Raw genomic sequence first — 27,218 nt, 5'->3', positions numbered from 1 at the left:
GGGCGGGGGGGCGGCGGCGCGAGCGGGGCCGCGCGCGAGGTGAGCGGGGCTGGGGGCGTGAGGGGCTGGGACTGGGACTGGGACTGGGACTGGGAGGGGAACGGGGGGCGTGAGGGGCAGGGGTTGGGACGGGGCAGGGAGACGTGAGGAACAGGGGTTGGGGCAGAGAGGACGTTGGTGCGAGGAGCTGGGGCGCGGGGGATGGCAGTGACTTGAGGGTTCAGGCTGTAGTTCCTGCTTGGGAAATCAGGGCAGACAGAGGATGGGACGTGGCCCACATGGGAGGAGGCTGAGGGGGACAGTGCCCATCTTCTGTGTCAGGGTGAGGTGGCAGAGGGGAATTGGGCTGGGGATTGAGGGTACCAGTGAGGGGCGCTGCTGGGGTCTGGGGCTGGAAGGAGGAGAAGCAAGAGGGTCAGGATGGTCAGTCAGCAGAGCATCTGGTGAGGGGTTGCTCAAGGAAGAAGGATCTGAGAGTTCTTTCCCATCCGTCATATTTCCATGTTCTGCTCCCGCTTTCCCTGAGATCCCAGATAAAGGACATGCTTTTTGGGAAGGAATCTATCTGTTGAGCCCCCACATGTTGGAAAAGCCCCTGTGAACAGACTTGGGTGGGCAGAGAGGCAAGAAAGCTTTGGATGTGCTGTAGGGTCTGGACAACATCCCTCGTGGCAATACAGAGGGTTCTGAGCGGTGGCCACTCCTCAGTTGGAATCCCAGGGCAGGTTGCAGTGTCGGTCTCTAAACCAGTGACCCATGGATTGAGGCAGCCCATGTCCCATTTCTCGTTTCTGCTCCACTCTCCTCTCCACAGCCCTCTCCATGCAAATCCCTTGCTGCCTTTGGCGGAGGATCCTCTTCTGCACAAACGTGCTCCAGGCTGTGCTGAGGTGGGAGTTTTCCTGATGACTTACCATGTGTCAGCCAGGGACATCAGAGGAAGAGTCCAGCAGGGATGTGCTGGCAGGTTCCCTCCATGCCCTGCTGAGCTGGTGCAAGTGTTGCCTTGTGTGTGGTGTGATTGGGCATGTCCTGGCATTTAACTGAGAGCAGGGCAAGGTGAGCCAGTCATTTAGGTTTAATTCTCAGATCTCTGGCAGCAGCAGCAGCACAGCACTGGTCTGTAATGGGAGAGAGTTCAGGGTGTGATTTGTGCACTCCCTGTGTGTGATTCAGCCCTCGTTGACAGTGTCAAGGCTATGCTGATGGGCTTTACTGCAGGTAGAGGAAGCCAATTCCTGATGTGCCACTGGGGCTGGAATGACTTTATTATTGTTCCTCATTAGGAAGGTTGAAGAGAAATTTTGTCAGGATTATTTAGAAAAACTGTCTTCCATGTTGGGAGAGAAAGGATGAGGAACCTGCTCTGGCTGTAATGCACTGCTGCAAAAGTGAAGCTCCCGAGGGCCATTTTATGGCCCCACTGAAGCAGAGGCTCCTGCCCTGCCTCTAAAGGAGAGCAGTTGCTGCCTGCAAGGGGAGCTGTGACTTTGACACCATTGACCACAAGAACGGGCAGTCCTGATGAGAGTGATGCTCCAGTGTGAGGGACTGCGGTCGTATTTCTGGATCTCACACTTGTGACCCTCTCTGGATGTACCTGATCTGCTTGGTGCTGTAGGGAACACCTGCCACACTCAGGCCAGTGTGCTGAGAGCCTTGGCTTTTGGGGCAGGGGATTTACATCCTTTTTTCATCCTCTCCTGAGCAGCTGCAGCTCCTGGTGCCGTGTCAGAGCCAGAAGGGCAGGCGACACCAGGGGCTCACTCTCAGCCCAGCACTTGCAGGTTGCTGCTGAGCTGCCCGTCTTGGTGGGGGCTGGTGACGCTGCTTCACAAGTCATCCTGTGTTGGGGGCAGCAATAGGAAACAGGGCTTTTCTATTGAGGTGGGAGGAGCAGCTAAACCTGGGTAATGTCAAGGAGGATATGGGGGTGCAAATAGCATCATGTTCACAACATCTTTGTTTAATGTTTTAGTCCAGTTAGTCTGCATAACTGTCTAAAAATAGGACATATTTTCTCTAAGTCCTCTAGTTCAAAGCCTCATAAGCCCTTTTTTTCTAGCATTGGTCTCTTACTGTTTTTCTGATCTGAAATTCGTATAAGGCAAAGTTATCAGGAAAACCAAGAAGAGTGAATGAACTCTGTCAAATCCTTAAGTTTCAGCCACCCGAGAGGGAAGTTCATTAAAGTTGCAGGAACTTTCTGGCAGCCTCCTGAAGGTGGATTAAGCAAGCTGAGTAAACAAGCCACCTTACGGCCACCACAGACCCTTTTCTAGCATCAGCTTCATGTATTGTCAGAAAAGCTCAGGGTCATCAGCCTCTAACTGCAGGTGACATAAGGCAAAAGTGAGGGGTTGGGGCTGTCTCTGCTGGGACATCCAGGGGTTTGCTCTACCTCCCAGTCCTGGGGCAGATGCTGTGACCGCCTGCGGTAGAGGGAGTGTGTGTTTAAATTTCAGAGCTGCTGCTGGACCCAGCCCAGTGCTCCCAGCGGCATAAATATCTGGCCTTCAGCACAGCCGTGGAAATCCGCGCTCTGTCCTCTTGCAGATTGCTCCAGGTTTTGGCTCTCCATGCTGACATGGTGACCGAGCGGTGGCTTTCGACAACAGGCAGACAGGGACAGCAGCTCCACAGAGGTAACCCTTTCCCTTCACATGCAGGCGACTGACCAAGGCACTTACCTTATGTATGTTTCTATAAACTTGGGACAGGGAAGAGCCTGGGAAGAGCAGTTTGCTTTCAGCAAGTTTCACTTTGGTCCAGGAGCTTAAACATTCTTAAATTTCATTGTAAATTTAAATTCTATACCTTATTTTTGTTCAGTTTCTGAATATGATCTTTATGAATATGATCTTAGAAGTACGTTGTGAGGACCGTGGTCTAATCCTGTTCTTCTCAGCTGGCTATTGCTTGTAAAAGCATAGTGACATAATATTTCATTGTTTCACTGATGATTATGACTGAAATTGGCTCCTGTTAGGTTGGGGAGGGCACATGAGATCCGGGGCCGCATGTGGGTAACCAATCACGCACCGATCCGACACGCGTGGCACTGCTGACGTCTGCTGGTGCCGGACAAAGCCGAGCAGGTCACGGCAGAGCCGGGGTAGGGGTTTGGAGGAGCTGGTCGGTGGGATTGGGCAGGGCACCTTCCTGCCTGCAGACCTCTGAAGTGATGCCTGGAAGTCTTCACTGAAGTCCCCGCACCGGGACGCTGTGTGTGGCTTCCAGCAGTGCCGAGGCTGTCTGCACCTGGCTGTGGGTGTGTGTTTGCCACAACACAAGTCTGAGGTGTTCAGCTCCCGTGGATTTCTGTGTCAAGTTTGTGCAACTGTTATGCTGTCTCTGTTCTGATATTCAAGACACAAACTTCCAAGGATCTTCACAGCATATGGAGAGGATTTTGTAATGAGCCCCGTGAGGCTTTGCTGATCAGAAGAGCATTGTTTTACGGAATTGCTTCCTGGTGTTGATGGGCTCCGTCTCTTTTGCATGATGCTTTTTGACAAATATGTATTTTTGTACAGTACATCTTGTTGCCTTTTGGGGAATATTTCATCTGTGGCTATTGAATTATGAGCTGGAAATCTGCAAATGTTCTTGGAGACTGCAGAATTGGCACGACAAAAGGCTCTTCGTCTCCTTCGAACAGCAGAACCTGACATGCAAATGGTGTTTTAATTGGGTGAGATGATGTTACAGTGCTTATGCCTGAAAGGTTATTTGCTGCCAGGCTGGCTTGACTATGACATTTTAGAGATGTCGGGGGTTTGTGTTTTGTACTGGCTCTCTTGCTTAGAGCAGGAACAAACTGATACCTGTGGATTTGTCAGGCTGTGTTCACTGCTTCTCATCAGGTGCTGCAGAACAATCTCTGCTTTTCTAGAAGTGTCCGTGTTCAGAGATACACTGCTTAGCACTGCTGCAATAATTTTGGAGACCCTGGGAAAGTCTAGACAAGCAGAAGTTATTTCCATAGTGAGTACAAATGAGATTTTTCTGTAGAGCTAGTTTTATTTTTTTGTTAATACTCTGAAATGTGCTTGCCTTGGCGGAATGCCTGGGAAATTACTTTCTCAAAGCAGGGTTTAGAATGGAATGATTGATGCCACTATGAGTCCTTTTGGTCAAGGAGATTGTGAAATGTATCTTACCCAAAATATATGTTTTGGGGTGACATTCACCAGAGCCCTGCTTGATTTCAGGAAGGGTTCAGAGTAGAACTGACTTGAGATGTATCTCAGTTTCAGGATGACTTCTTGAAATGCTCTAATATTCACTGTTTGGATCACAGTATCTGGAAAATGTCTGTGTCCTCCAAAGCTTAGTCAAGAGCTTGTGAACATCTGTGATCATTTGGGTCAGGTCTTTCCATTTGGTTTTGCAAAGGGTTCCAAAGTACATGTGACTGTCAGGGTGCTTCCCTGGGGACCCCATGGACAGGTTCTGCTTTGAAGGTTTGAGTTTTGGGGAGGCTGTGGTTTGCAGGAGAATCATGACCAAGGAGGAAGTGACAGGATGAAAGCACAAGCCAGAAGCGTGAACATTTCTCATGGTGCTGGGTCAAGACAGAGCCCATCTCTGGGCTGGGGCATAGCCACGGCCAGGTAACCTCCATGCTAACCAGAACTGTTTCCATCAATGTGTTTCCTGGTTTGCCCTGGTCTGCAAACTGCAGCTTGGAAGAGCAAAAAACAGAACTTGCATGTTCAACCCATAACACAGATGTGGGATGGAGACAGGGAATGGTTCTGGTGATTTGAAAGGGCAAATGAATTGATAGGGAAGTGTTTCTTTGATGAGCTGTTAAGATAGGCTTTACTGTGAACCACATGCCTGCCTAATGAATGTCTCCTCAGGAAAAGCTTTGTCAGGCTGAGGAGAGGTCCATTGAGATGGCTTCAAAATAAGGATACTTTGTGCAGCCACCTTGCTGATGGGAACCTATGCTCAAATCTCTATCCTGCCTGACTTGTTACAAACATTTTTTTAATGCAACTCTCGATTTCATCATAGTGCAATCTGGGACATTTCTGAAAATGCTCAAATCAGTTTTTCACCTTTAAGTTGGTTATATGGATTCTGCTAGAGATGTTGGCCCTTGAAAGCTGTTAACCCCATAAGGGCTGATGGTCAGAGTCCCATATCTCTGAAAATGTCCATGGGTTCTTATGTCCATGAGGTAGGTGTTGTATTGTGGGACTTAGGGACATGGGGATCTCTGGAAGAGGGTTGTTTGTGAGCATGAACTTGTGGAGCCCACTAGGCTCCCAGCAGCTGGCTGTGTTGGGAAACAGTAGTCGTTGGCTTGCTGTGGACCACTGCAGCTCACCCTGTACTCTCAAGACAGTGCCAAAGACACAAGGATGTTATGAAAGGTATTAATGCTTTGCTCAAATGTTTTGTTTTCTGGGGGCTGGTGCAGAAATTCAGATGGTCAGAACACACTGTGAATCTTGGCAGAATTATGCTGACATGGTTGCTGCTCATTTCACTGCTGAAAGTGCAGGGAAATCTCTGTTCTCCAGCCGGCTCTTGCTATGTGAATGTGGCCAAAAATAGTAAGGAAACAGCATTCCCATCTAGTTCCCTGAGAGGATGTTGAACTGGTTTGTGTAGCAAAGTGATTCTGATTTTCTCTAGAGGTTTTCCCATGGAGACCTGTGCAGTTAGACTTGGACCCCTCTGTTTTCCTGCTCTGTGGTTGAAGTGGAGCTACAGCAGATGCAGGGATCTGTTGGATCTATCTCAGTTCCCTGGCACGTGTTCCCTGGCCCTGCTGAATCATCGGAACTTGTGCCTGGGCACAATTGCTCTCTGTCAGCTGCATCCTGGGATTAGAGCAGCATGGCTGGTGCCCAGGATATTTTGCTAAGGTCTACAAAACCAATAGCACTTTTCTGTGAGTCCAAGTGTAAACATAACAAAATTTACAGGCTGATGGATTTATTTTTTTTCCTGGTTAGCCCATGGGATCTAAATCTGTCGCTGCAAAGAGGAGAAGGCTTGCTACTGGTTTTATGGGTTTTTTTCCTGGACCTGGGAGCACTGGCAGCCTCGCAATAAAACTTAGGGGCCTGCTGGGTGTTTGGCTCCAGAAAGAAGGCTCCACACACGTGTGTGTGATCCTGAGCAATGCATTGGCCCGCTGCTGCTTTTCTGCCCCCCATTGCTTTTCTGGGGAGCTGATTGCCCCATCCAAAGCAGAGGTGACTTTTGCTGCTGTCCCAGTGACACTGAGACTTTGGGGAAAGCTAAGCTGGGTCCTGGTGTGTGCAGCACTGCCAAACAATGGCCTCACTGACCATCAGCGCTCCCGTTGGCAGCCACAGCTTGTTCCACTTGCCACTTTCCTGGAGTTCCATTTCAGTGCTACTCTGAGTCTGTAACACCCTGTGCCCAGTGTTTGCCTTGGGAAGTGGTGTTGCTGTTCCTGTGAGCTCCTCCCTCATCAGCCCTGTTCTATAATTACTGATGTTCCTGAAACCAGATCCTTCCACGTGTCCTGCTCAGGTTTGGGAGGACAAGAGGTCCTTAAGCAAACCAGCAGCCCTGGAGTACAGCCAAGAGAACTTCAGCAGTATGGGAAAGCATCATCTTACAGTGGTTCAGTGAGTTCTGAGCCCCCAGCCTCTCCTCACCTTCAGGATGGTAAAGGAAAGGGGAGTACATCCCAGACAGCTTCTCTAGCATGCGTGTGCTGGGTTTGCAGTGTGATGCCAAAGCATTACCACAGCTTCACAGCCACCTCTGCTTGTGCCCTGGGCTGTGGGGGGATGATTCTCTCTCCTTGCCAGTCTTAGTGGTCTTCTCAAATAGCAGCACTTCTGTGCTGTTTCCAGCACTGAGAAGCCCCAGTGCTGTCACCTTTCCAGTACCTGCTCGTTTCCTGGCTGCTGTTGTTCCAGTGGGTCAGACCCACATGCCCCTCCTGGCCCTGGGTGCTCTGGGCTGGTGTGAGTTGACAGCAAAGCACAAATGCCAGTCAGCAGTTGTCAGAATGAGATGCGCCCATTTATTTGCTGAAAGTCTTCCTGGAAATGGCTCGTACAGGAATGTATAACAGGAGAAGGTGGTCACGAGAAGTGTGGGGTGCTGACTGGGGGCTGGGCGGGCCAGACCTGCAAGTGTGACTGCGAACAGGTGCCAAAATCCATAATACAGGAATAAACAATGACATTTGGCACTGATCTATTGCTCTACACTTCCAAAACGTTCTGTCTCTGTGAGCTAACGCAGCAAGGGGAGGATCAGGAATGAAGCACTGTAGAAGTCCTAGGTTTGTTTTTTTGTGGTGAGTCTTGGTTTTGTTTGTGGGTTTTTTGATGATGAAGGAAATGGAGGTATGGGACTTGACTGAATTTGCTGAAGGTTGCGGAGCAGCACTTCAAATAAGAGCTAACAACTGTGCAGCTCTTCCCTGCATGTCCTGTTGCTGCCCTTCTGCCAATGGCAGCCATAGAGCCTGATAAGGGCAGAGTCTCTCTGCTGGGAAGGTGTGGAGGGACGATTCCTCTGTCTCTCAGTAATCTGCCATCTCTAGATTTCCGAGCATATCTTATTCATGCTTGGACCTGCTGGAGCCAGGAACGGCTGCAACTCCAGGAGGCCAAGCAGCCTGGCAGACCCTCCTTTGCACATGGCTGAGAGTTCAGTGCCCAAAGTCTGATTTGTTCCTATGTCTGCGATACCTCTTGTGCTCTTAACAAACCCAGCACAGGCGAGAAAGCAGTTCCTTTTGCAGCAAAGTGCTGTGACCTTTTTTGGGTAACAGCATCAATCATGGTATGAAAGGAGAAGAATCCGTTGAGTTTTGTAATCTTTTTAACAAGTTTTTTTTTTTCCCCTCAATGCCCAGGAAGTGGGTGAGTTAAAACACGCAGCATATGTGTGATTCATTTTGGCAAGCCTGGCTTCTCAAGGCAGTCGAGGGAATCTCCTGCACTGTGTCACATGTCCCTGAGTAATTAGCAGCAGCACGGTAATGGCAGCTCTGGCAGCACCCTGCTGCTTAGTCAGCTGGGCTCATGCTTGGGGAAACACAGGTGGTCAGGCTTGGAGAGAGAATCACAGGACTGGACTCTGGGGCACGGCCCAACATCTGAGCAAGCGCTTCAAGGGGAAAAAAATCCGGCCCAGAATATCCATCCTGGTCAGGGCTGCGTGGCAAGGAAGAACCTATCTAGCTCCAGTAGTCTGTTTTTGTGTGTAGCCTGCCTTGCAGCCAAGACTTTGAGTAAGGGAGGAAGCACTCATCTAAAGTGCTGCTGAGATCTCATTGGCTAATGTGAGGGCATGCTGATCTTCCAGGAACAAACACAAACATGTTTTCAGTGTTTGTCTCTCCTGTTTTGTACACTTAGTTACCTTTCCTGTATTGCAGCATCTGCTTAGCTCATATTTGGCTTTTATTAGTGGTAGCTGACGTGGAGGAGGAGGAACAGAAACTGGTACTTGTTCAGCAGATCTTGGAAGCAGTGACACAACCTGAGGGGAGTCTGCCAAGAGGTGGTCAACCAACAGTAATCACATCTCCTGTATGGATTCAGGTCAATTTTGGATTCAAAATATGCTTCACAGCACTGCCCTACGGAGGGCTGAGTTCTCATCTCACCCATTCTGCTTCTGTTGGCTGTGAATTTGGCTAACATTGTTGTCCAGAGGAATAAAAACACAAGTCAGAAGTGCTCCCATGATAAATTGGTTTCCTTTTACAGTTCCTGGTGACCTCTTTTACGGTAAGTTGAACAACTACTTAGAGCAGATCAACTCTGTGACTTGACCTTGGGAGGTTTGGACCTTTATTTGGCGCTTGGCTTTGCCTGGGAACTCTGAGCTTGGCTCCAGGGTTTATGCACTAAGCAGCAGTGGGGAGCTCCTGGGCCACAGCACAAGCTGTGGGTTGATGAACTGGAGGCTTGGATCTTGGTCAGCTCTGGAGAAGTACTGCCTTCTTGCAGGGAATCCACACTGAAGATTTATCTCTTTTTAACTTTTATTCCTGTTTTTTAGCTCCCTGTGTGCCACATCTCTTTCCCTGTTCCCACCAGTGTTTTAGCTTGGCGTAGATGCCAGCTTCTAGGAAAGACAAACCTGTTGCCCGAGCTGTTTGCAGCCAGCAGGCATGAGCCCAAGCCCAGAACCAGCAAACAAACCCTCCCTCTGCCAGCTGCAGGCTCCTGGGAGGGAGCTGCTGGCTCAGCCAGGTTTACCAAAGCTCCTTGGAACAGGGATTGAGGCAAGAGCAGAGCAAGTCACAAGATGTTTGCCCTCTTGCTCATTCCCCTGTGGGAAGAAGAAGGGAAACAGCTTTGCTGGATTCTCTGGAGAAACTTAGGAAGGAATTCACAGTCTTCATCCTTGTTTCCATCACTGTTCTGTGAGAGCTGCCAAATGGCAAAAAGGAGTGGTTGGCTACGCTGGGCAGAAATCTCTGCCCTTCTCCCTGCAGCTTGAAGCTTGTGTGTTGTGCTCTGGTGGGGGACTCCTTAGCCAAGAGGAGGAGATGGAGTTCTCTTATCCTGCTCTGTCCACTTGACCACTGGATGTGGGGGCACCAAACAGCTAGAGAGGTCCTGGGGTGGAGATGGGTCCTTTGGCCATCCTCTGTTATCTCTAGTGCTATCTCACAAAGATTCCAGGCTGCAGTGCTGGCAGGGCAGGTCCCTCCTTGTGCTCAGACAGAGAGAGCTTGGACAAACCTCTGGAGAGCTCCAGCTCCCCAGGACCCCCTCATTCTAACTGCAGGGCTCGCAGAGGAATGGAGGGGAGCATGTGAATTCTTGGCGAATCTCCTCAGTCTCTGCCTGCTGCCACCCTCTGGCTGCTGCCGCTGGCCCAGGGCTGATGGCTGGGGTCCCTCTCTCACTGGGAGCCCTGCCCAGCCACCGGCTCCTTGGGGTGCACAGGCATGGCCCGTGCCCAGCCCTTTGTCCAGCCAGCAGCTGCTCTGGCCCTTCATCTGCCAAAGGCAGGGGTTGCAGCCTCCCGTGTGAGATCGATCTTCTTTCCCAGTCCTCTCCCTCTATCCCTGTTGCTTAGAAAATGGAGAAGGGCTAAGGGAGAGGCAGGTGTGCAAACAGCTCCCACAGCTCCCCTCTGCCCAGGCCCCTTGTACTCTTGGCCTGCAAGGAGATATTCAAACGGTATGTTTGGAGCCTTCTGATAAAAACTTTTCTCTCTCTGTCTCTCCAGCCACCCTCAGAGGGTGGGATTAGCATCCATATCCTTCCTGTCATGTCTGCATGCACATGGGGAGCCCTAGTTGGAGCCCCTTGATGCTGTCTGTGCACATCTCACCCTCTGCTTTCCCCCTCCTCACGCCCATCCAAGACCGACTCCAAGCACAGTTTTGGAGTTGCTTTGGTGGGTTTTGGGGAGCAAGCTGTGTGTCACAAACTCGCTGCCACCCTGGGAACCCGTGGCCCTGAGCAGACCTGGCGGATGGAGGACAGCATGCCAGGGATGCACTCATGTTATTCCAACAGCAGTATGCCATGAGGCATCTGGGGCAAAGCAGAGAGCTCTGTCAGCACTGGGTTTAAAGCTGGAGGCCTGTGCTGGATGCCAGGGACAAAGGAGATGTAATGAGCTGCTCAGTAAGCTGCTGCAGGATGGATTTTCCACTGTAGATGAGTTTCTCCTTCCACAAGCTTCCCCCACTAACTGCTCTTCCAGGCAAAAGTGTTTCCCTGACGTTTGTATGATCATTTATATATAACCTTGAAAACGATTGAGCTCATTACCCTCCCTCTCCAGTGAATAGGTTTTCCTGCCTGTGTGCCATGTCCCACTGCACTGGATGTGTGAGTGGAGGCCAAGGATAACACAGCCTTTCAATGGTCCCTCAGTGCTCGTGTGGGAAGGAAGCACCCCTCTGCCTGCTCCTGCCACCAAGCAGTGTGCTCACTGCTGCCACTAAAGAACCTCTCCTGGAAACAAAGACACCTGTCCTGCAGTCTGAATTCCCAGTGTAGAGGGGGAAAAACAAAGCCCTTTTGGCTGTGGGAGACCCAGGCTCTTGTGCAGCACCAGCTCTGGGGGTGACTTTTGTCCTGGCTTTGCAACGTTTGTGTTCACCCTCCCACCTGCAGGTTTTGTCCTCTCCCTCAGCTGCTTCCTTGATCTTGCAGGGAGCTCTGACCTTGATGGCTTTCCAGGAATCCAAGGAACTGGCTGCAGCTCTAAGTGCAAAGTGTGAGGCATGAGGGTCTGCTGCAGGAGGGCAAACGAGCCCAGGGAGTCCTGGGTCACTGCACCCTCACCCAGCGAGACCTGGGCTGTGCCATGGACTTGGGCACAGGGCACAGACCATCCCAGAGCTTAGGGTTGCCCTTGTATGAGGCCCCTGTGAGATGCTGCATTGTTTTAACTTGGGCCTGCAAATTGAGGCTTTCCTGGATGAACCTGAATTTTAGTGGCTCTCCTGATGGATATTTCTCTGCTTAAAAATAGCTCCTTTAAGGAAGTGGATGGAACTCTATATAAACTGGGCTTGAGATATTAATTACTCAAGCAAGAGTCAGTTTAGGAATCAAGATCTGGAGGTAAATGAGCACCAGGATGTTGCAGCACAAGCTGGATGCTCAGGCAAGATCCACATGGTTGGGAGGGAGGTGGGAATGGCTCTGCAATGGCTGTGGTAGTGGCGATGCATCGTTTGCACAGCTTGAGCTTTTCGTGGGCTCTTTGGGATAGAGTAAGGCAAACAAGGAGCGGAAGCGCGGGGGGAGGATGTGGCCGTTCCTCCCACAGGAAACCCAGGATTAAGACACTGGTTGGATTGTGTGGCTGTTGGGATTGTGCTGCTGGACTCTGTGGCTGAGCACAGCCCGGCAGCTGCGCAGAGCAACAGCAACACGTTCAACCCAGCAGCTCTTGGCAGAGGAGCCAAGTGAAAACAAACACAGAGGCTGTAACTGGCAGTGCTGTGATGGAAAGGAGCACGAGCACAGGGCCAGCAGGAAGCCGTCGGTCTTGCAGATGGCTCACACGGGCCAGGGGCTTTAAGCCACTGCCTGCTGCTACATCCAGTCCTGCTCCCCCAGCATCCCCCACCCATGGGCACAGAACAGCCCGGTCAGCCGCTGCTCCTGGTCCCAGCTCTGCCATGGCTGGATGGGGATGTAGGATGAAGCCAGCCCTACCTTGATCCTTCTGGAGGTGTTGGCTCTGAAAGACACTGGCCTTGGCTGCCACCGTGACATCCTAGGGCACTGGCAGCTCTGGGGGACGTTGTCTGGGGCGGTGTTTCTGCTATGGGACTTGCAGGCTGGGGACCCCAGGTCCCTGGCTGGCATCTGAGCTGGTTTGTCATCTGGGTTCTGTCTGCTGGCCTTTAAATACAGTTCTGTGAGTTTTTGCTTCCTTGAGTCTTAGAGAATGTTTATTCCAGAGTGCAAAGGGGTCTTTAAAGGGCCCCGGCTCTGCATGTCTCACGGGCTGAGGAGCGAGCGCAGAGCAGGACTGGTGTGGTTGGTCACACACTGTCCTGCTGCTGAGCTGCTCTGTGCAGGCGCTCAGCACTGACCCCGGCCTCTCTCCCGTGTCCTGCAGGCTAGCAGGAACAGCCTGGTGGGGTCCATCTCGGATAGACACGGATGATGCCAGAGCTATGACAGGGATTGCAGTCTTGGCACTGAGGGGTGATCAATTATGGAACAACTACAGGAGGAAGTACCTGAGGTCAAGGAAGAGGAAGAGGAAGAGGCAGTGATGGTGGCAAGCAGAGCCTCGGACCCAACTGGAGGACCAGACAGCTCGCTGCCTTCAAGCAGCTACACAGGTAAGTGGAGCCATGGGAGCTCATCTGCCCCCAGAGCATACAGGCATCCACAGCCCCCAGGCAGCGTGCTCAGCTGCAAGGGCAGAGGACCTGTCTCTGAATGGAGTTCAGCTGGTTTTAATTTCTTCCCTTTGTGAAATAATGCACCAATAGCCAAGTCATGGAGAGGCTCACTTGTTGCTCTGCGGTCACTGCACACCCATTGGCAATGGGTTGTGGAGTGGAAATTAAAAGGACAGGCAGGTAACATTATGCCTCAGAGCAAGGGGCCTCCTAGGGTGCTTGGGAATGCTTCCCTGGACACTTCTTGAAGTCCTCAGTGCAAAGTGATTGTAGGAGCTGGGAGAGAAGGTTTGTGGCTGCTGAAGAGGCTCCTCCAGAGCCCTGGACATTCCAGCTCGGCAGCCCTGTGCCAGCAGCTAGCCAACCAAGGATTATAAAATCAGCTGGTTGTGTTTCATTGCCTGGGCATGAATGCCTGGAATCTGCCTGGAGCCAGTGCCTGATTCCTGGTAACTGGCCAGCTGCTATGGCAGTGGTGGGCAGGACAGGGCTGGAAATCCCTCCTCAGCCCCATGGCTGGAGGAGCTGGCCAAGCCAGGAGCTGGGCCTATGGCTGTAACATGGAAGGACACGTCCCTGTGTGTGTTTGCAGACGTATCACAGAGCTCCTCTCCCTCGCTGTCGGACCAGCTGCAGGTGGGCTGTGAGGAGGCGGCCCTGGGAGCGCTGAACGTGGAGTGCAGAGTCTGCGGAGACAAAGCCTCGGGGTTCCACTACGGCGTGCATGCCTGCGAGGGCTGCAAGGTGAGTCCACAGGGAGGGCTGGGCTCAGCTGCACCGAGCAGGGCTTAGACCCCAGGGACTGGGCTGCCTCCTCAAACAAGCAGATTTGCAGCAAAACAGGGATGTGGGATTGAGTGAGTGTAAAACACCTGTCCAGAGAGTGTGGCAAGTACAGGCAGGCAGCAAGTGCTGCCCTGGGAAAGTGGCTGAGACCCGTGTGGCCCAAATCTTGCCCCATCATGCTTTACTTTGAAAGGCAAATCCATCTGTCCCCACAAGGCCCCTGAGTTTGCTTTTCAAGGTTGGTTTCTGTGCCGCAGATCAGCATTGAGCTGTGTGTTTATCCCCCTGGGATCACTGGCTGCAGCTTGGATGTGCTTCCTGCACAACCTTCTTGGGATAGAGACTCTGCTTGCATCAGAGAGACCCAGGCTCCCCCTACTCACCTGCCTGAACCTCCCTGAGGCTCCTGGGGTTAAGAAACCAGCCAGGTCCCAAACCACAGGCCTTAACACTGCTGCTCCATGTCCCCCTGCTCCCTGCCTACAGGGTTTCTTCCGCCGGACAATCCGCATGAAGCTGGAGTACGAGAAGTGTGAGAGGAGCTGCAAGATTCAGAAGAAGAACCGAAACAAGTGCCAGTACTGCCGCTTCCAGAAATGCCTCTCCCTGGGCATGTCACACAATGGTGAGTGTCACTGCTGACCACAGGCCTGACTGGCTGGGTGACACGGGGCCAGCTGCCGTCCTATGAAAGGTGCATATGGCAGGCTGTGCTTTAGCCCGTGGTTCTCCTTGCCAAAGGATCATTCAAACACAATGTTTCAAGCTTTTGACTCTTCATCCCTGTCTTCTATACGAGAAGGGGCTGTTCATTCCCACCATGCAGGACAGCTGCTGGTACATGGCTGTGCCTTATGAACTGGCCCAGAGGGAATTGGACACACAGATTGCTCTTCTGTGCCAGGATTTTAAAACTTCTCGTGTAACCATCTAGGTCATGACCAAGCAAAGGTGTTTATGTGGGTTTGTGCAAGAGCCCAGAGGACTGGGATGGGAGTCTGGTGTGAGGGAAGCAACAGTGGCTGGTTCATGAAGGTGCCAGTGCTGCAGGAGCTGCATCCTGGAGAAGCATTGTGTTGTGCAGGGGTTCACCAGCAGACCTGTCCGTCTGCGGTGGCAGAACAACCTGCTACCTCTCTGGATGCATCTCCTGGAGTCATCCCCCTGTCTTGACCCACTGGTTTTACCCCCCCAGCAATCCGCTTCGGGCGCATGCCAGAGGCAGAGAAGAGAAAGCTGGTGGCAGGGCTGACAGCGAGCGAGATCAGCTGCCAGAACCCGCAGGTGGCTGACCTGAAAGCTTTCTCCAAGCACATCTACAATGCCTACCTGAAGAATTTCAACATGACCAAAAAGAAGGCAAGAGGTATCCTGACCGGGAAAGCCAGCAGCACCCCAGTAAGTTCCCTCCCAGGGCAGGCGGGGTTGGCCATGGCCAGCACAGAGGGCTGTTCTCTGGGAGATGCTGCACATCTCCCTCCTGCCATAGCTGTTTCACATGCACCAGTTCCCACCTGCAGCTAGATGGGCCCTGCATGTCCTGCCCCTCGCTAGGAAAAGTCCCATTGCTGTGCAGATTTATGCTGTGGTGGTGGGTGCAGGTTGCCTGAGCATTGTCAGTCCCAGAGGCAGGGAACAGCACAGGGACAGGCAGGCAAACATGAGTGTCCTGGGCAGAGCTGGCACCTCGAGTCCCCACAGCAGACTCCTAACTTGCTTCTTGTTCAAGCAGCCTTTTGTGATCCATGACATGGACACCTTGTGGCAGGCAGAGAAGGGACTGGTGTGGAAGCAGCTGGTGAATGGCATTCCCCCCTACAAGGAGATTGGGGTGCACGTCTTCTACCGCTGCCAGTGCACCACGGTGGAGACTGTGCGGGAGCTCACAGAGTTTGCCAAGAGCATCCCCAGCTTCATAGGCCTCTACTTGAACGACCAAGTGACTCTGCTCAAGTACGGGGTGCACGAGGCCATCTTCGCCATGCTGGCATCCATCATGAACAAGGATGGGCTGCTGGTGGCCAACGGGAATGGCTTCGTGACCCGTGAGTTCCTGCGTAGCCTGCGCAAGCCCTTCAGTGAGATTATGGAGCCCAAATTTGAGTTTGCTGTGAAGTTCAATGCGCTGGAGCTGGATGACAGTGACCTGTCCCTGTTTGTGGCAGCCATCATCCTGTGTGGAGGTGAGCGGGTGCCCTCGGCCATGCCAGAGTCAGGAAGAGTCCTCCTTACTTAGAGGTGGGTCAGAGGGGGCTGGGGGAGCTGAGCTGCAGCTGGCCCTGGGGTCAGCCAGGGGTGTGTCAGGGGCAGAAGAGGAGAACTGAACACTTCCAAACCCAAAGCTGGTCTGTGGCAGTGATGCCTGGCAAGCTTGGACCAAGAGCAAGGAGTGTAGAAGTGGCATCTCCTTCTCATGTGCTGCTGTGGGCAGCACTTCTCCCCTTTCTAGCTGATGAGGTTGGAGTCACAGTGGGTGGGATACAGTCCCCAGCTTCCTTTCCTCAGGAGGAGCATGTGCTTTGGAGGGCTGCCCCATGACCTTGCAGCTACTGTGCTTCCTCTCCACAGACCGTCCTGGCCTGATGAACGTGAAGCAGGTGGAGGAGATCCAAGACAACATCCTGCGAGTGCTGGAGTTTCACCTACAGGCCAACCACCCGGATGCCCAGTACCTCTTCCCCAAGCTGCTGCAGAAGATGGCAGATCTGCGGCAGCTGGTGACAGAGCATGCCCAGCTGGTGCAGAAGATCAAGAAGACAGAGACAGAGACATCTCTGCACCCACTTCTGCAGGAGATCTACAAGGACATGTACTAAGGACCTGTTATTTATGAGAATGAAGCCATGGATTCCCATCAAGACTCTTTGTACAGAAACAAAGAAAACCCTTCCCTGTGTCTTCCATTTCTTCTACTGGAAACTCTTTTCTACGTGACCCTGACATACGGTACGTAGGGCAAGATGCTGTCACGATTTGCAGCTGCCTCCCGCTCGGCCAGGGCTTCCGTTAACACACACTAACAAATCTCCACAGCTGCTGTTTCCGTTACTGCAGCCCAGCTCCAGCTGCTCCGGGGCCTCTGGAGCAGCCGCCCGGTTTACATGGCACAGGCAGTGGGGTTCTTACAGCACCCCAGGTCCCCAAGGTGGGAGGAGCTTTGGTCCTTAGGAGACCCGAGCGAGGTGCAGGGGTCCGGTGGGACCAGCAGCAGCACTTACAGCATGTCTGTATTTTCTTGTTTGTTTGCACTCCGAAGACATAGTCCTGAGCCGTGAAGTCTGGGACAGTTGTGATGTGAAAGGATGTTTCTCTCTTTCCCAAAGAAAAGCCAGAGTATTTGAACACGGGTAGGGCTGTCCTAGCAGGGACCCTCAGCAGCAGCCCCCTGTGCTGTGCAGTGTGTTCCTGTCTCCCAGAGGGACTGTGCGAGCTCTGCCTTCCTGAGTGCTGTGTGGGAACCTGTGCTCCTGGCACCCTGATTCCAGAGGGAATGTGTTCCTTGGCACCTCAGTATGAGAGGAGGGATGGGGAGGTGGGAGGGAAAGGATATCGTTAAAATTCACCTTCACAGCAGAGGCTGGAATTTGTGGCTTCCACAGGCTGTTCTGCACAGCTGTGAGTTACCAAAAAGGTCAGGGGGCTGGGTCAGGGGCTTTGGGCTGGTCAGGGTTTGGTGTCCTGTCTCAGTTTGCCCTGTGAAAGGGACCTGGATTGTCACCGGCTCTCTGCTTCGAGGGGGAGCAAAAGGATCCTTTAGTGCATTGGTTGCAAAGAGCTTTACAGCTGTAAACCCCAGTATAAATGCCAAGGATTTATAAACTGGGAGGGAGCGGGTAGGATGCTCACAATGGGCAGGAGCTTCCCAGAGAGCACAGCCAGGTCGGGGAAGCTGCCAGTCCTCCTCTGCCACTGTCCTGAGAGCTGGGACAGCTCGAGGCTTCAGGGTCTGCCTAAACCCAGCACCGTTTTGGGACTTTACCTCATAACTTCTCGCAGCTGTAGTGAAACGCCATAGTGCTGCCTGGGCTGGGCGGGGCTAAGCCTCCAGTGTGAAGGGCTGCATCACCTGAGCTCGAGGGGAGAGGATGGACCTGGGAAGGGCTCAGTTTCCCTCTCAGGATGATGGTGTCTGACCTAAGAAGTAGCACTTATCTGTCTGCAGCTCCTGGTCCTGTGTGTCCTGAGCAGCCTTATTAAAATACTGAAATCCCCAAGGAGGGGTTGTGGGAGCAAATTAGTCGGGTTTATTTTACTTTCCTCGTCTTCAGGGTAGCAGATTTCCCTGGTGCAATAATTCCTTTAAAAAACCCAAAGGGGAAGAGCACTGGGCTTCCCCACCCCGTCACAGGGCTGGCGATGGCCAAACCTGCCCCTGCTGCCGCACTCCAGCCCTTTGCTGTGCCTCAGTTTCCCTGCCCAGCCCCTCCCTTCCCTACCTTGCAGGGGCGTTAGGAGTTACCATTTCTGAAGCACTTTGAAGCCCTCTCCGGGAAGGCACTGGAGATATGCGTGTGCTGGATGGAGCCCAGGGGATTTGCCCATCCCAAAGCCCTGGTGGCATCCCCACCACAGCCACATGCAGGACTTGTGCCCATCACCTGGGGAACTTTTTGCTCTTCCTTCCTCAACAGTATAACAACCCTCAAACTGAAATGTATATTTTTGCTAGAAGTACAAACCTCCAAGTGTTTTTAATAATATAAATAGTGTCCACAAACTGACTTGACTTTAAATAAATCTGAATTAAATATTTAAGAACCTTTTAGTGTCCAGCCTATCTTTGTGGGATTTCTCTTGGCACCTGGGGGGCTGCCCATGGGAGGGTTTCCAGCAGAGGTGATGGGATTTGCTGGATCTGTTGTGATTTCCAGGAATTTGCCATGATTCCTAAGTCTCCATTATTCCCAGATCTCATAGCTCCTGTGGTTTTCCTGCCTGCAAACTAAAGGCAGCAGAAAGAGCCATTTCTGAACAGGGTCCCAGTCTCAGAGCTGGGCGCTTCCTGCCTCAAATGCTTGCAGGTGGAGCTGGGCAATGAGCTCAGCCCAGCCAAAACCACCCCAAGATGGGCAAGGATGGGCTCTGGGGCAGCTGGGCCACATTCTGGCTCTGGGCTCTGCCCTTGGCTGTGTCTGAACACCCAAGAGTTTGCAGATAGCAGCCGCAGACCCTCAGACTTCCCTCTCCCCAGTTTGAGTGCCCCTGGGAGAACCTATTCCATTGTCCCCCACCTCTCCCATGCGCCTGGGGATACAAGGAGCTGTGGTGCTGCTGGGCATGTGATCCAGGACCTTGTATGGTTTAACCCACCTGGCAGCAAAACATCACCGAGCTGTTCACTGCCTCCCTTCCCAGTGAGATGGGGGAGAGAACTGAGAAAAAAGTGAAATTTATAGGTTGAGATAAAGATAGTTTAATATGACTGAAACAAAAAGGAAATAGTAATGATAAAAGAATTAGAATATACAGAATTTAGTGATGCACACTGGAGTGGTGACCCCCGCCAGGCTTCTCACTTCAGGAGCAAGAGGAGCTGGAGAGTCCTTGACTTAAAGTAAACAATGCTCACACTCCCGAGTGCTATCAGCCTGGGCTTGTCTTCCGTCCAAATCGCAGCACGGCCCCCACTCCGAGGGGAGAATTATCCCAGCCGGACCTACGACACACCTGAGGCCATAAACAGCCCCGGGAAGTAGCTGAGCCCTCTTGGCTGCCGGGGAACAGATGGAGCCGGGCTCGACGGTGGCATCTTGGACGTTAACGGCCAGGGAGAGCTGTCTGAGACCCCTGTGCAGGTAAAAGGCTTGGGGTCGGGAGCGCTGGGAGCAGCTTTTGGGGGAGATAGGCTTGAGATGGGGCCACGAGTCCCTCCCTGTGGGGACAAAGAGTGGATTGGGATGGCCTTGACCCACCCCCCACCCATTTCCCCACACAGCTGCCCCACCTCCGGAGCTGGGGGTCCCCAGAAACACTCCAGCCAGGCACCTCCTTCCCGTCAGCTGCAAACCAAGGACTCCTTGCGCTCTCCATGGCTCCACAGGAAGCCAGGGGCTGCCCCAGCCCTCAAGACCCCTGGCTTGCCCTGAGGAGAGCCCCCAGGCCAGCCCAGTCCTAAGCTTTATTTTGCTTTGCAATTAACCAGGAGAGAAGGCTGGACGGGGCTGGGAGAGCATTGGCTCCCCCCGGGCTCTGCCCTTGGTAGGGGCTCCTGAGCCCAGACACCAGGTGGGGCTTTTGCAAGTTATGGCCCCACCCAGACAAAGCTGGTACCCGGAGGGGTGTCAGGGTGGCTGGTGGAGCAAGGTTGGAGTGGGGTCTGACCCCAACCATGCGGCTCCTCTGGCCAACAGGAATTTTGCCCGTGGATCCTGTCGATGGGGCCAGAGCTGCCGCTTCTTACATGACAGAAACTCAGCTCAGATCTGCAGGTATTTCCAGAGTGGGTTTTGCAGCTACGGAGAGCAGTGCAGGTAAGGGGCAGCGAGCAGGAGTCTGATGCCCCAAGGATGGGCTGGGAGCCAAGAGGAGTCATGCTGGGCTGATGAGACTCTCTGTCTGTTTGTCTCTGGGCTCCTACAGCTACCAGCACATCCAGGAGGAGCTGGTGCCATCCCGCCATGGCCTGGATCCCTCCATGCCCCCCTGCCACTGGGGCCCAGAGCCTGGCACTGTGCCCATGGGCACGGCCCAGGGCTGGGTGGGACCCCAGCGCACCTCGGACTACCCTGCCCCCAGCACGACACATGTGGCCTTCAAGTTCCCAAACATGGAGGTTGAGGTGGAAGAGAAAGACAAGAAGAACGTCACAGCACCTGATAACATCAGTGGAGAATTTGTCCCCACACATGCTCAGCGTGCCTCAGGTAGGTGCTAGGCTGCCCAGGGGACCAGTGGGGCTGAGGATACTGGAGTGGTCACGGTGGAGCAGTCTGAGCATGTTTCTGCCCGTGCCCCAAACCTTGGCCAAGCTGGGGCTGTGGAGAGGTCTCCAGGGGACTGTCACTGCTGAGGCTGCATGCTCTAAGCAGCCTGCCTGGCTCTCTGATGGTGGGGTGGGATGTACTTTTCCCCTCTAAGAGCTTTCCTCCTGCAGGCGCCCAGCTACAAGGGCTGGCACTGGATGCAGACTCCTCTGACCCCAGAGAGACAGTGCTGGAGATGGTGACGGGGACTGACCCTGCAGAGGTGGGTTTGGGGGTGTCCTGTGGCCGGGCACTCCCCAAGGCCAGGGCATTGATGGAGCTGGGGGGTTGCCATGCTTTGCTTCTCTGCGTGCAGGTCTCTATGGATCTGGGTGCTGCGGCAGCCCCAGTCCCCACCGAGGCACTGAGAGCCCAGAGTGAGGCCGTGGTGTGTGGCATCTGCATGGACAGGGTGTACGAGAAGCCGCTGCCGAAAGAGCGGCTCTTTGGGATCCTCCCGAACTGCAGCCATGCGTACTGCGTGGGATGCATCCGCAAGTGGCGTCGCAGCCGGGACTTCCAGAGCACAGTCATAAAGTGAGTGGGGATGGGGACAATGGAGAGTGGTCACCATCACCCCTTCTGCACCCTGAAATCCTTCCTTAGGTCTGGTGATGTGACTTTGCATTGGCACGACTTTTCTTTGGGAACACATCAGTGGGAGTAGGGATGGGGATACTGGATGAGGCCATGTCAGCAGGACCACCCTGCATGGGTGCTGAGCCCCTGCTGCCTGTTCCCTTTTTGGGACACCCATCTGCACCCATTGCCTTCATCCAGGGCCTGCCCAGAGTGCCGGATCACTTCCAGTTACTATATTCCCCACAAATACTGGATCTCGGATGTGGGTGAGAAGGAGAAGCTCATCAGAACCTTCAAGGCGCGGACGGGGTGAGTGCATGGAACGGCAGGTGGCAGGGCTGTGGGCTCTGTGCTGCCCCGGGAGCCACACTCACAACTGTGCTTGGAATCCCGCAGGAAAATCAGATGTAAATTCTTTGTTCAAAACCGTGGCCACTGCCCATTCAGGTCTGACTGCATCTACCTGCACGAGCTGCCCACCAGCTGGCTGCCACGGCGCGGACAGCAGCGGCTGAGGATGCCCACTGTAAGTGGGGTGGCAAGTCATGGGGCTGGGCTGGGTGCAATGCGGTGGGAGACCGGGGCTCATCCTCCCTCCTGTGCTGCAGGAGTTCAACCCTTCTTCCTTGGAGAGCTCTGGTGAGGAGGATGAGGAGCTCTGCATGCTCGAGTGGGCTCTCACCCTGACTGTGCTGGAGATGGAATTTCACTACTCAAGTTATGGCCACGAGATGCTTCTCTTTGACTTCAGCAACTCGGACTGAGCCGTGGGGGGTCACACTGGGCCTAGGTGATGCTGGTGGCATCTCTGGGAGGGGGAATCATCTGCTTTTGACTTCCACCATTGTTTTGGAGTGGCTCTGGGCATAGGCAGTGTTGCAGGGAGGGGGTGGGATGGGGAAGCAGTCTGGCTGCCATTTATCGGGGCGCCGGGAGTGACTCAGGGTGGTGGGGCACAGTCCCCATGCTCTTGCCCTCGCCCCCTCAATGGGAGACCCGCGGGTGCCGGGTGGGGGGCTGGGCTGGGTGCTGGGGGTTTAACGTGGGGATTTAAGGCCCACGGGCCGGGGCGGGCACTGTTTTAAACTGGTTTTAGCCAAATCCGGGAATTACGAAATAAAACACGTACGTAACATCACGGTACCGGGGGTCCCTGTCCGGGGCCTGGCTCCACCCCCAGGGGGCGGGGCGCTTTTTGGGATTAGGGGATATTTGCATAATGACTCGGTTGCGCGCCCTTGATCAGCGTTTCCCGGGGCGGGGCCGGAAGCGGCGCGTCCGGGCCCGGGGCAGCGGGTGGAGCCCGGCGGGGCCCCCCGTGAGTGTCGGGGCTGCCCCGGCTGTGCCCGGGGCACGGCAGTGACGGGGGCAGTGCACAGGGGGCGGGGGGAGCTCCCCCGGGAGGGCAGCGGGGATTGAGCCGGGGATGGGGGAGCTGCCGGGGAAGGGGTGTTGGAGGGCTCCGAGGGGCTCCCGGTGCGACCCCAGTGACGCTCCCGCATCCTCGAGAAGGGCAGGTAAGGGCAGTCCCCGAAACTGGCGCCGGGGTCGGCTCCGAGCATGGCTGGCCGGGTCCTGATGCTCCCGCGCCTCTCCCCGTGTGACCCGTGCCCGGCTCTCCCCCGTGTCTCGCAGGCGGCTGTGGAGCCCCCGCAGCAGCGATGGAGCCCCGCTGCCCGCCCTGGCTGCAGAGCTTTGCCCGGCCGTGCCGCCTCCTGCTCCACGCACTGGCCTCCGGCCCCGCCGGGGCACTCGCCGCCCTCCGGATGCTGCAGCGGGACCAGCCCCGCGAGGGACCGGGACAGGCGTTCCCCTGGCAGGCCCTCACTGCAGCCCTGTGCGCCGAGGAGCCCGTGCTGGAGGAGCCACAGGGCGTCCTGGCTGTGTGAGTCAGATGCGTTTCTTAAACTTGGTGGTTTGTGGGATGTTTGGTGTGTCAGGTACCTAATTTGGGACCGCGTGTCCACTTACCCCAGTGCAGCGGTCCATGCCTGAAGCTGGGATCGTAGCAGCGGCCAGCTGGTCTCCCAGCTTGTGTCTGCAAAAGCTGATAAAGGCGTTAGCTGCTGCCTTCTCTTGCTCCATAGTGAGACCCACAGGGCAGCTTGGAGTCAGGACGAAGAGGTTTGCTGTGACAAGTTGCCTTTCCTTTTCTCCCCTTACCCAGCAAGCCACGGCTGCTGCTTCTGCCCATCATGTGCCAGAGAAACTTCTTCTCCCTGCTCCTCGTGATGCGGGATGCAGTACCAGGGGGCTGCCTTGGCCAGCTGCTCCAGGCCATGGAACAGGATTCCCATGTGGATCCCTGGATGCGGACGCTGGGGGATCTGCTCCGGCAGGGACCAAGAACAGAAGAGCGCTTCCCATCTCCCACTCCACTCTCTTCTACATGCCAGCAGCAGCTTAGGTGCCTGTGCCAGAAAATTGCCCAGAACAAACCAGAGGGGCAAAGGAAATTGAACTGGTGCTTTAGGAAGCAGCCTGGTGCCACTGAAGATGTGGCTGACTCCGTGCCTCAAGGTGGAAAGCGCAAGAAAGTGTTGGAGGAGGGAGCGGAGTTGGTCAGTGACAGAGAGAGGAAGAGGTTGCTGCTGGAGGAGGTGGCGTTTGACCCTCTGGGACCCCAGGAATGTGGGGATGTGACAGGGATAGAAGAGGAGGTGCCTGAGGAGCCTTCAGTGGATACATGTGCTGAGAGCACAGATGGGGCTGCTCCAGACAGCTCCCAGCAGGATGCAGTTGGGGAGCTCAGGAAGAGTCCCGAAACAGAGCTGGCAGCAGAGGCCCAGTCCTTTCTCCAGGTACTGGGTAGGGTTTGCTCTCCCCTTCCAGACAGTGAGCCTTTACAGCCTGATTCCCCTTCCTTCATCTCATTTCCCTCAGATGCATGGACAGAAGCTGAAAATGCTGCTGCTGCAGGAGTCCAGCGTAAGTGGTTGCTTCTGTCTGTCTCCCGGAGCCAGTGGTCTAAATGGGCTCATGCCAGGGCCTCAAAAGGGTTGAGAAAGGAGGTGGGTTTCATGGGACTGACTGGACAAGGATAGAAAGCCCTACTGCCACCTCCTCTGGGCTGGGATACCGATACGTGCCTGCACTTTGCAGGGGTTGCTGTGTGAGGGGCAGCCTGTGGGCACAGCGCTGGCTGACGTGAGGGGAAGGGAAAATCCTTAGAGCCATATATTGTGTGTTGATTTATTTGGTGCATTACTTAGGACTGTTTTCCCTCCAGCACTCCGAGCTGAGCATCCCGCCTGAGCTGTGCATCCTGAACAATTGCTCCCCCAGCCAGGTGAGTCTCAGCATCCCTGCTGCAGCCACCAGTATTGCGGAGGGCCTGCTGCCATCCCTAACATCCCATCCTCTCTGCCATCCCCAGCTTGAAGGACTGTGCTCCTTCCTCCAGCTGTCTGTGTGCCCAGAGCCCTTCCTGGGGCGTTTCTGCAGGTGGCTGCTGGCTCTCACCCCTGACCTCAGCTACACCAGCGCGGCCATCCTGGCAGAGCAGCTCTTCCTCAGGCGAGTACGTGCAAGGGCAGCAGAAGTTTCCTGCTCCCTGTTTCCCTTCTCCACCATCCCCACCTCCTGCCTTTTCTGTCCCTAGGTCCTGTCCCTTACCCAGCCACCTTCCCGACACCTCATGGCTGCCCTCGCTTCATTTTGCTCCAAGTATTCCCAGCCCTTCTGCCATGTGCTGGTGGCTGCGGTCCTGCAGGAGCCAGGGGAAGGTGAGGTGGGCTTGTGGGACACATGGCTGTGGGAGCTGGAGAAGGGCCCCAACTGCAAAGTGCTGTCTTCTGGGAGGCATTTGTCACGTGGAACATGTGTTAGGATCCATGGAGACATAGGGCTGGTTTTACCTGGGCAAGCAATCACTTGCGTTAGAATGGGAGATGGCTTTACAGATGCCTGAGATGGAGAGGGAGGGGAGGCCAAGCTAGCTTCCAGCATCAGTTTTCCCAACTGCTGGCTGAATGCCCCTCCTCATGTGTGAACCCCTTTTCCTAGGGACTGGTGCTATTTAAACCCTGAGTGCAGGTGGGCAAAGGAAGCAGGATTATCCTGAACAATAGAACGGGGCACTATGTTGTTTTTGCATGTCCTGACTGACACATAGGCCTGTGTGAAGGGCTGCTAGGAAGAGCTGGGCACATCCCTATGGATTTGGCAGCCTTTGGAGGCTCTCCCCATCTGACTTGCCCTTGCAGGTGCTGAGCAGACCAAGCTGGTGTGTGAGCTTGTGGAGGAGTGCCTGGAGCCACACTGTGTGCAGCTGGTGCTAAGGTAAGGGATTACAGGGTCAACAGTGCTGCTTTGGCCTCATGCCTGCCTGGATGGGTCAGCTGCCTCCAGCCACTCGGGAGCACCAGCAAGGCCGTGAAGCAGCACGTCTCCTCTTCACTGTACTTTTAGCCAAGTCTTGGAGATGCCTTTGTCAGAGAAGCTCCTGCCGGTAGTGCAGGCCGTGCTGGGGCGGCAGGTGAGAGAGGCCCCTTGTCCCCCAGGTTTCCTTGCTGACTCCAGCAGTGCTGGAGCAAGGACTAGTTCTCCTACCCACTCCTGGGTTTCTTCCAGGAGGTGCTGCCCCCGGAGCTCTTGGATCTCCTGGTCCTGACGCTGTGCCGGCAGGCCTCAGCCTTTGCCACATCGCTTGACTATGCCAAGCTGGTGACGGCCATGCTTACCATGTACCAGAGCCAGGTGAGCGAGACCAGGCTCAGGTCCTGCAGATGGGCTGGTGAGCTGGCAGCCAGGGCTGCAGCTGGCCTGAGACCTGGTCCAGTGGTCTCAGGTGGGCTCCTGGCAGGGCAGTGCTCCAAGCTCATACTCTCTTGATCTCAGGTCACCCCAACTCACCGGAGCAGTCTGGCTGCAGCCCTGGATCAGAGCAATGCAGCTCTGAAGAAATCACTGCAGGCTGTGCTGGAAGGGGCCAGATGAGGTGGGTGCAGGGGTCTCTGTCATGGGGGATGACAGGCTCTCCGCTCTAGGCTGCCCCAGCGATGGGAAACCAGCAGGCGCCACAGATGCCGTGATGGAGCTGTGCCAGAGCCGTGCTGGCACCGTGCCGTGGTGTGGATGGCGGTGGGCTTCCCTGTTCTTGATTTGTCGTCTTCTTTTCTCAGGTGACCACCAAAGGGAACTGCGAGGTGACAGGTTCCTTGCATAGAGGACACTCATTGTGCAGTGGCAGCTGCAGCCCACCCTTCACTGGGTTTCCCCCAATGGGGTGGGACCCCACAGGTGGGGTCTGTGCCCCACAGAGCACCCAAAGCCTCACGGCAGCATCTGATGTGAGGGTACTATCACTGGGCAGCGCCATCCCAGCCTCCCACATCCCCGGAGCTCGAAGGTGAGGGCTCTTGTTTGAACAATTAACGTGTTTCCAGGCGTTTCTGTATGTGCTCTCCCTTCGGCTCGCCGCACTCAACATGGCGGCCCCCGCCCCGCCGCACTCAACATGGCGGCCCCGCCCCGCCCCTCCAAGGATGCCGGCCGGGTGGGGCTGTTGGGGCTGAGTTCGCAGATCCTGAGTTATTAATGTCCAAAACACATCGCTGAACCAGGACAGATATTGATTTGAGGCTCTGTGAAGCTAATAATTCTGGACCTAATTCACTATCCTGATTTTACATTGTCACATTCCAAGGCAGAAGCTCTGCACGTGTCAGTGTTCCTCTCCGAGAGCTGAGCTGGTTTCGGAGCAGTGTGGCGGTGGTCTGCTGCGCTGTGTATCTGATCGGCTGGGATTTACGGATTTCTGGGTTCAGGAGAGTGGGATTTAGCTGAAGAGCTGGGAAACTTGAATTTTCTGCTTTAAATCCACATTTTTTTCCTGTTTGCTAGGGACCCTGCTGTGTGTGACACATTTCCAGGGATGATGACACTTCCTGTTGCAGGATGTTTAATGATACTCTAATAAAAAGTGCTTCTATAGTATGACTGTGCCCAAAGTTCTATCCTGTATCCTTGAAAATACCTGCTGGTAACCTCATTTAGGCACCTCCTGGTCTGGGAGCTGGGAAGAAAAGGAT

The 27,218-nt window shown here is 54.4% G+C and overlaps 3 protein-coding genes across 9 annotated transcripts; all 3 read left to right on the top strand.

Moving 5' to 3' along the window:
• PPARD (peroxisome proliferator activated receptor delta) lies at nucleotides 1–18,402 on the top strand. 6 transcript variants are annotated; one of them, XR_001878204.1, is made up of 9 exons: nucleotides 1–39; nucleotides 2,557–2,645; nucleotides 12,565–12,793; nucleotides 13,449–13,600; nucleotides 14,129–14,267; nucleotides 14,838–15,040; nucleotides 15,372–15,825; nucleotides 16,211–16,588; nucleotides 18,086–18,402. XR_001878204.1 is itself a non-coding variant. In XM_017835751.1 (8 exons), the coding sequence occupies exons 3-8, from the start codon at nucleotides 12,664–12,666 to the stop codon at nucleotides 16,456–16,458; spliced, it is 1,323 nt and encodes a 440-aa protein (XP_017691240.1). In that variant the 5' UTR covers nucleotides 1–39; nucleotides 2,557–2,645; nucleotides 12,565–12,663; the 3' UTR covers nucleotides 16,459–18,402. The 6 variants fall into 6 exon arrangements, 5 of the variants coding, with proteins under 5 accessions (XP_017691240.1, XP_017691237.1, XP_017691241.1 ...); XM_017835751.1 differs by having other exon boundaries at nucleotides 15,375–15,825; nucleotides 16,211–18,402; XM_017835748.1 differs by having other exon boundaries at nucleotides 16,211–18,402.
• On the top strand, nucleotides 13,530–27,137 carry FANCE (Fanconi anemia complementation group E). Of its 2 annotated transcripts, XR_001878202.1 has the most exons (14): nucleotides 13,530–13,540; nucleotides 22,457–22,703; nucleotides 22,822–23,071; nucleotides 23,354–23,987; nucleotides 24,070–24,114; nucleotides 24,416–24,475; nucleotides 24,563–24,706; nucleotides 24,788–24,911; nucleotides 25,392–25,467; nucleotides 25,597–25,663; nucleotides 25,759–25,884; nucleotides 26,026–26,125; nucleotides 26,310–26,536; nucleotides 26,834–27,137. XR_001878202.1 is itself a non-coding variant. In XM_017835745.1 (13 exons), the coding sequence occupies exons 2-12, from the start codon at nucleotides 22,613–22,615 to the stop codon at nucleotides 26,122–26,124; spliced, it is 1,716 nt and encodes a 571-aa protein (XP_017691234.1). In that variant the 5' UTR covers nucleotides 13,530–13,540; nucleotides 22,457–22,612; the 3' UTR covers nucleotide 26,125; nucleotides 26,310–27,137. The 2 variants fall into 2 exon arrangements, 1 of the variants encoding a protein (XP_017691234.1); XM_017835745.1 differs by having other exon boundaries at nucleotides 26,310–27,137.
• LOC108507625 lies at nucleotides 19,070–22,349 on the top strand. The gene is made up of 7 exons (XM_017835761.1): nucleotides 19,070–19,437; nucleotides 19,993–20,505; nucleotides 20,736–20,827; nucleotides 20,921–21,141; nucleotides 21,385–21,495; nucleotides 21,583–21,712; nucleotides 21,795–22,349. Exons 2-7 carry the CDS (start codon nucleotides 20,184–20,186, stop codon nucleotides 21,948–21,950), a joined length of 1,032 nt encoding a protein of 343 aa, XP_017691250.1. The 5' UTR covers nucleotides 19,070–19,437; nucleotides 19,993–20,183; the 3' UTR covers nucleotides 21,951–22,349.
• Nucleotides 27,138–27,218: the final 81 nt, after the last annotated feature.

Source organism: Lepidothrix coronata, unplaced genomic scaffold (assembly GCF_001604755.1).
Source record: "Lepidothrix coronata isolate B3197 unplaced genomic scaffold, Lepidothrix_coronata-1.0 Scaffold263, whole genome shotgun sequence".
Lineage (NCBI taxonomy): Eukaryota > Metazoa > Chordata > Aves > Passeriformes > Pipridae > Lepidothrix > Lepidothrix coronata.
The sequence above is the reverse complement of the archived record's forward strand: the minus strand, read 5'-3'. Positions and strand labels throughout refer to the sequence as shown.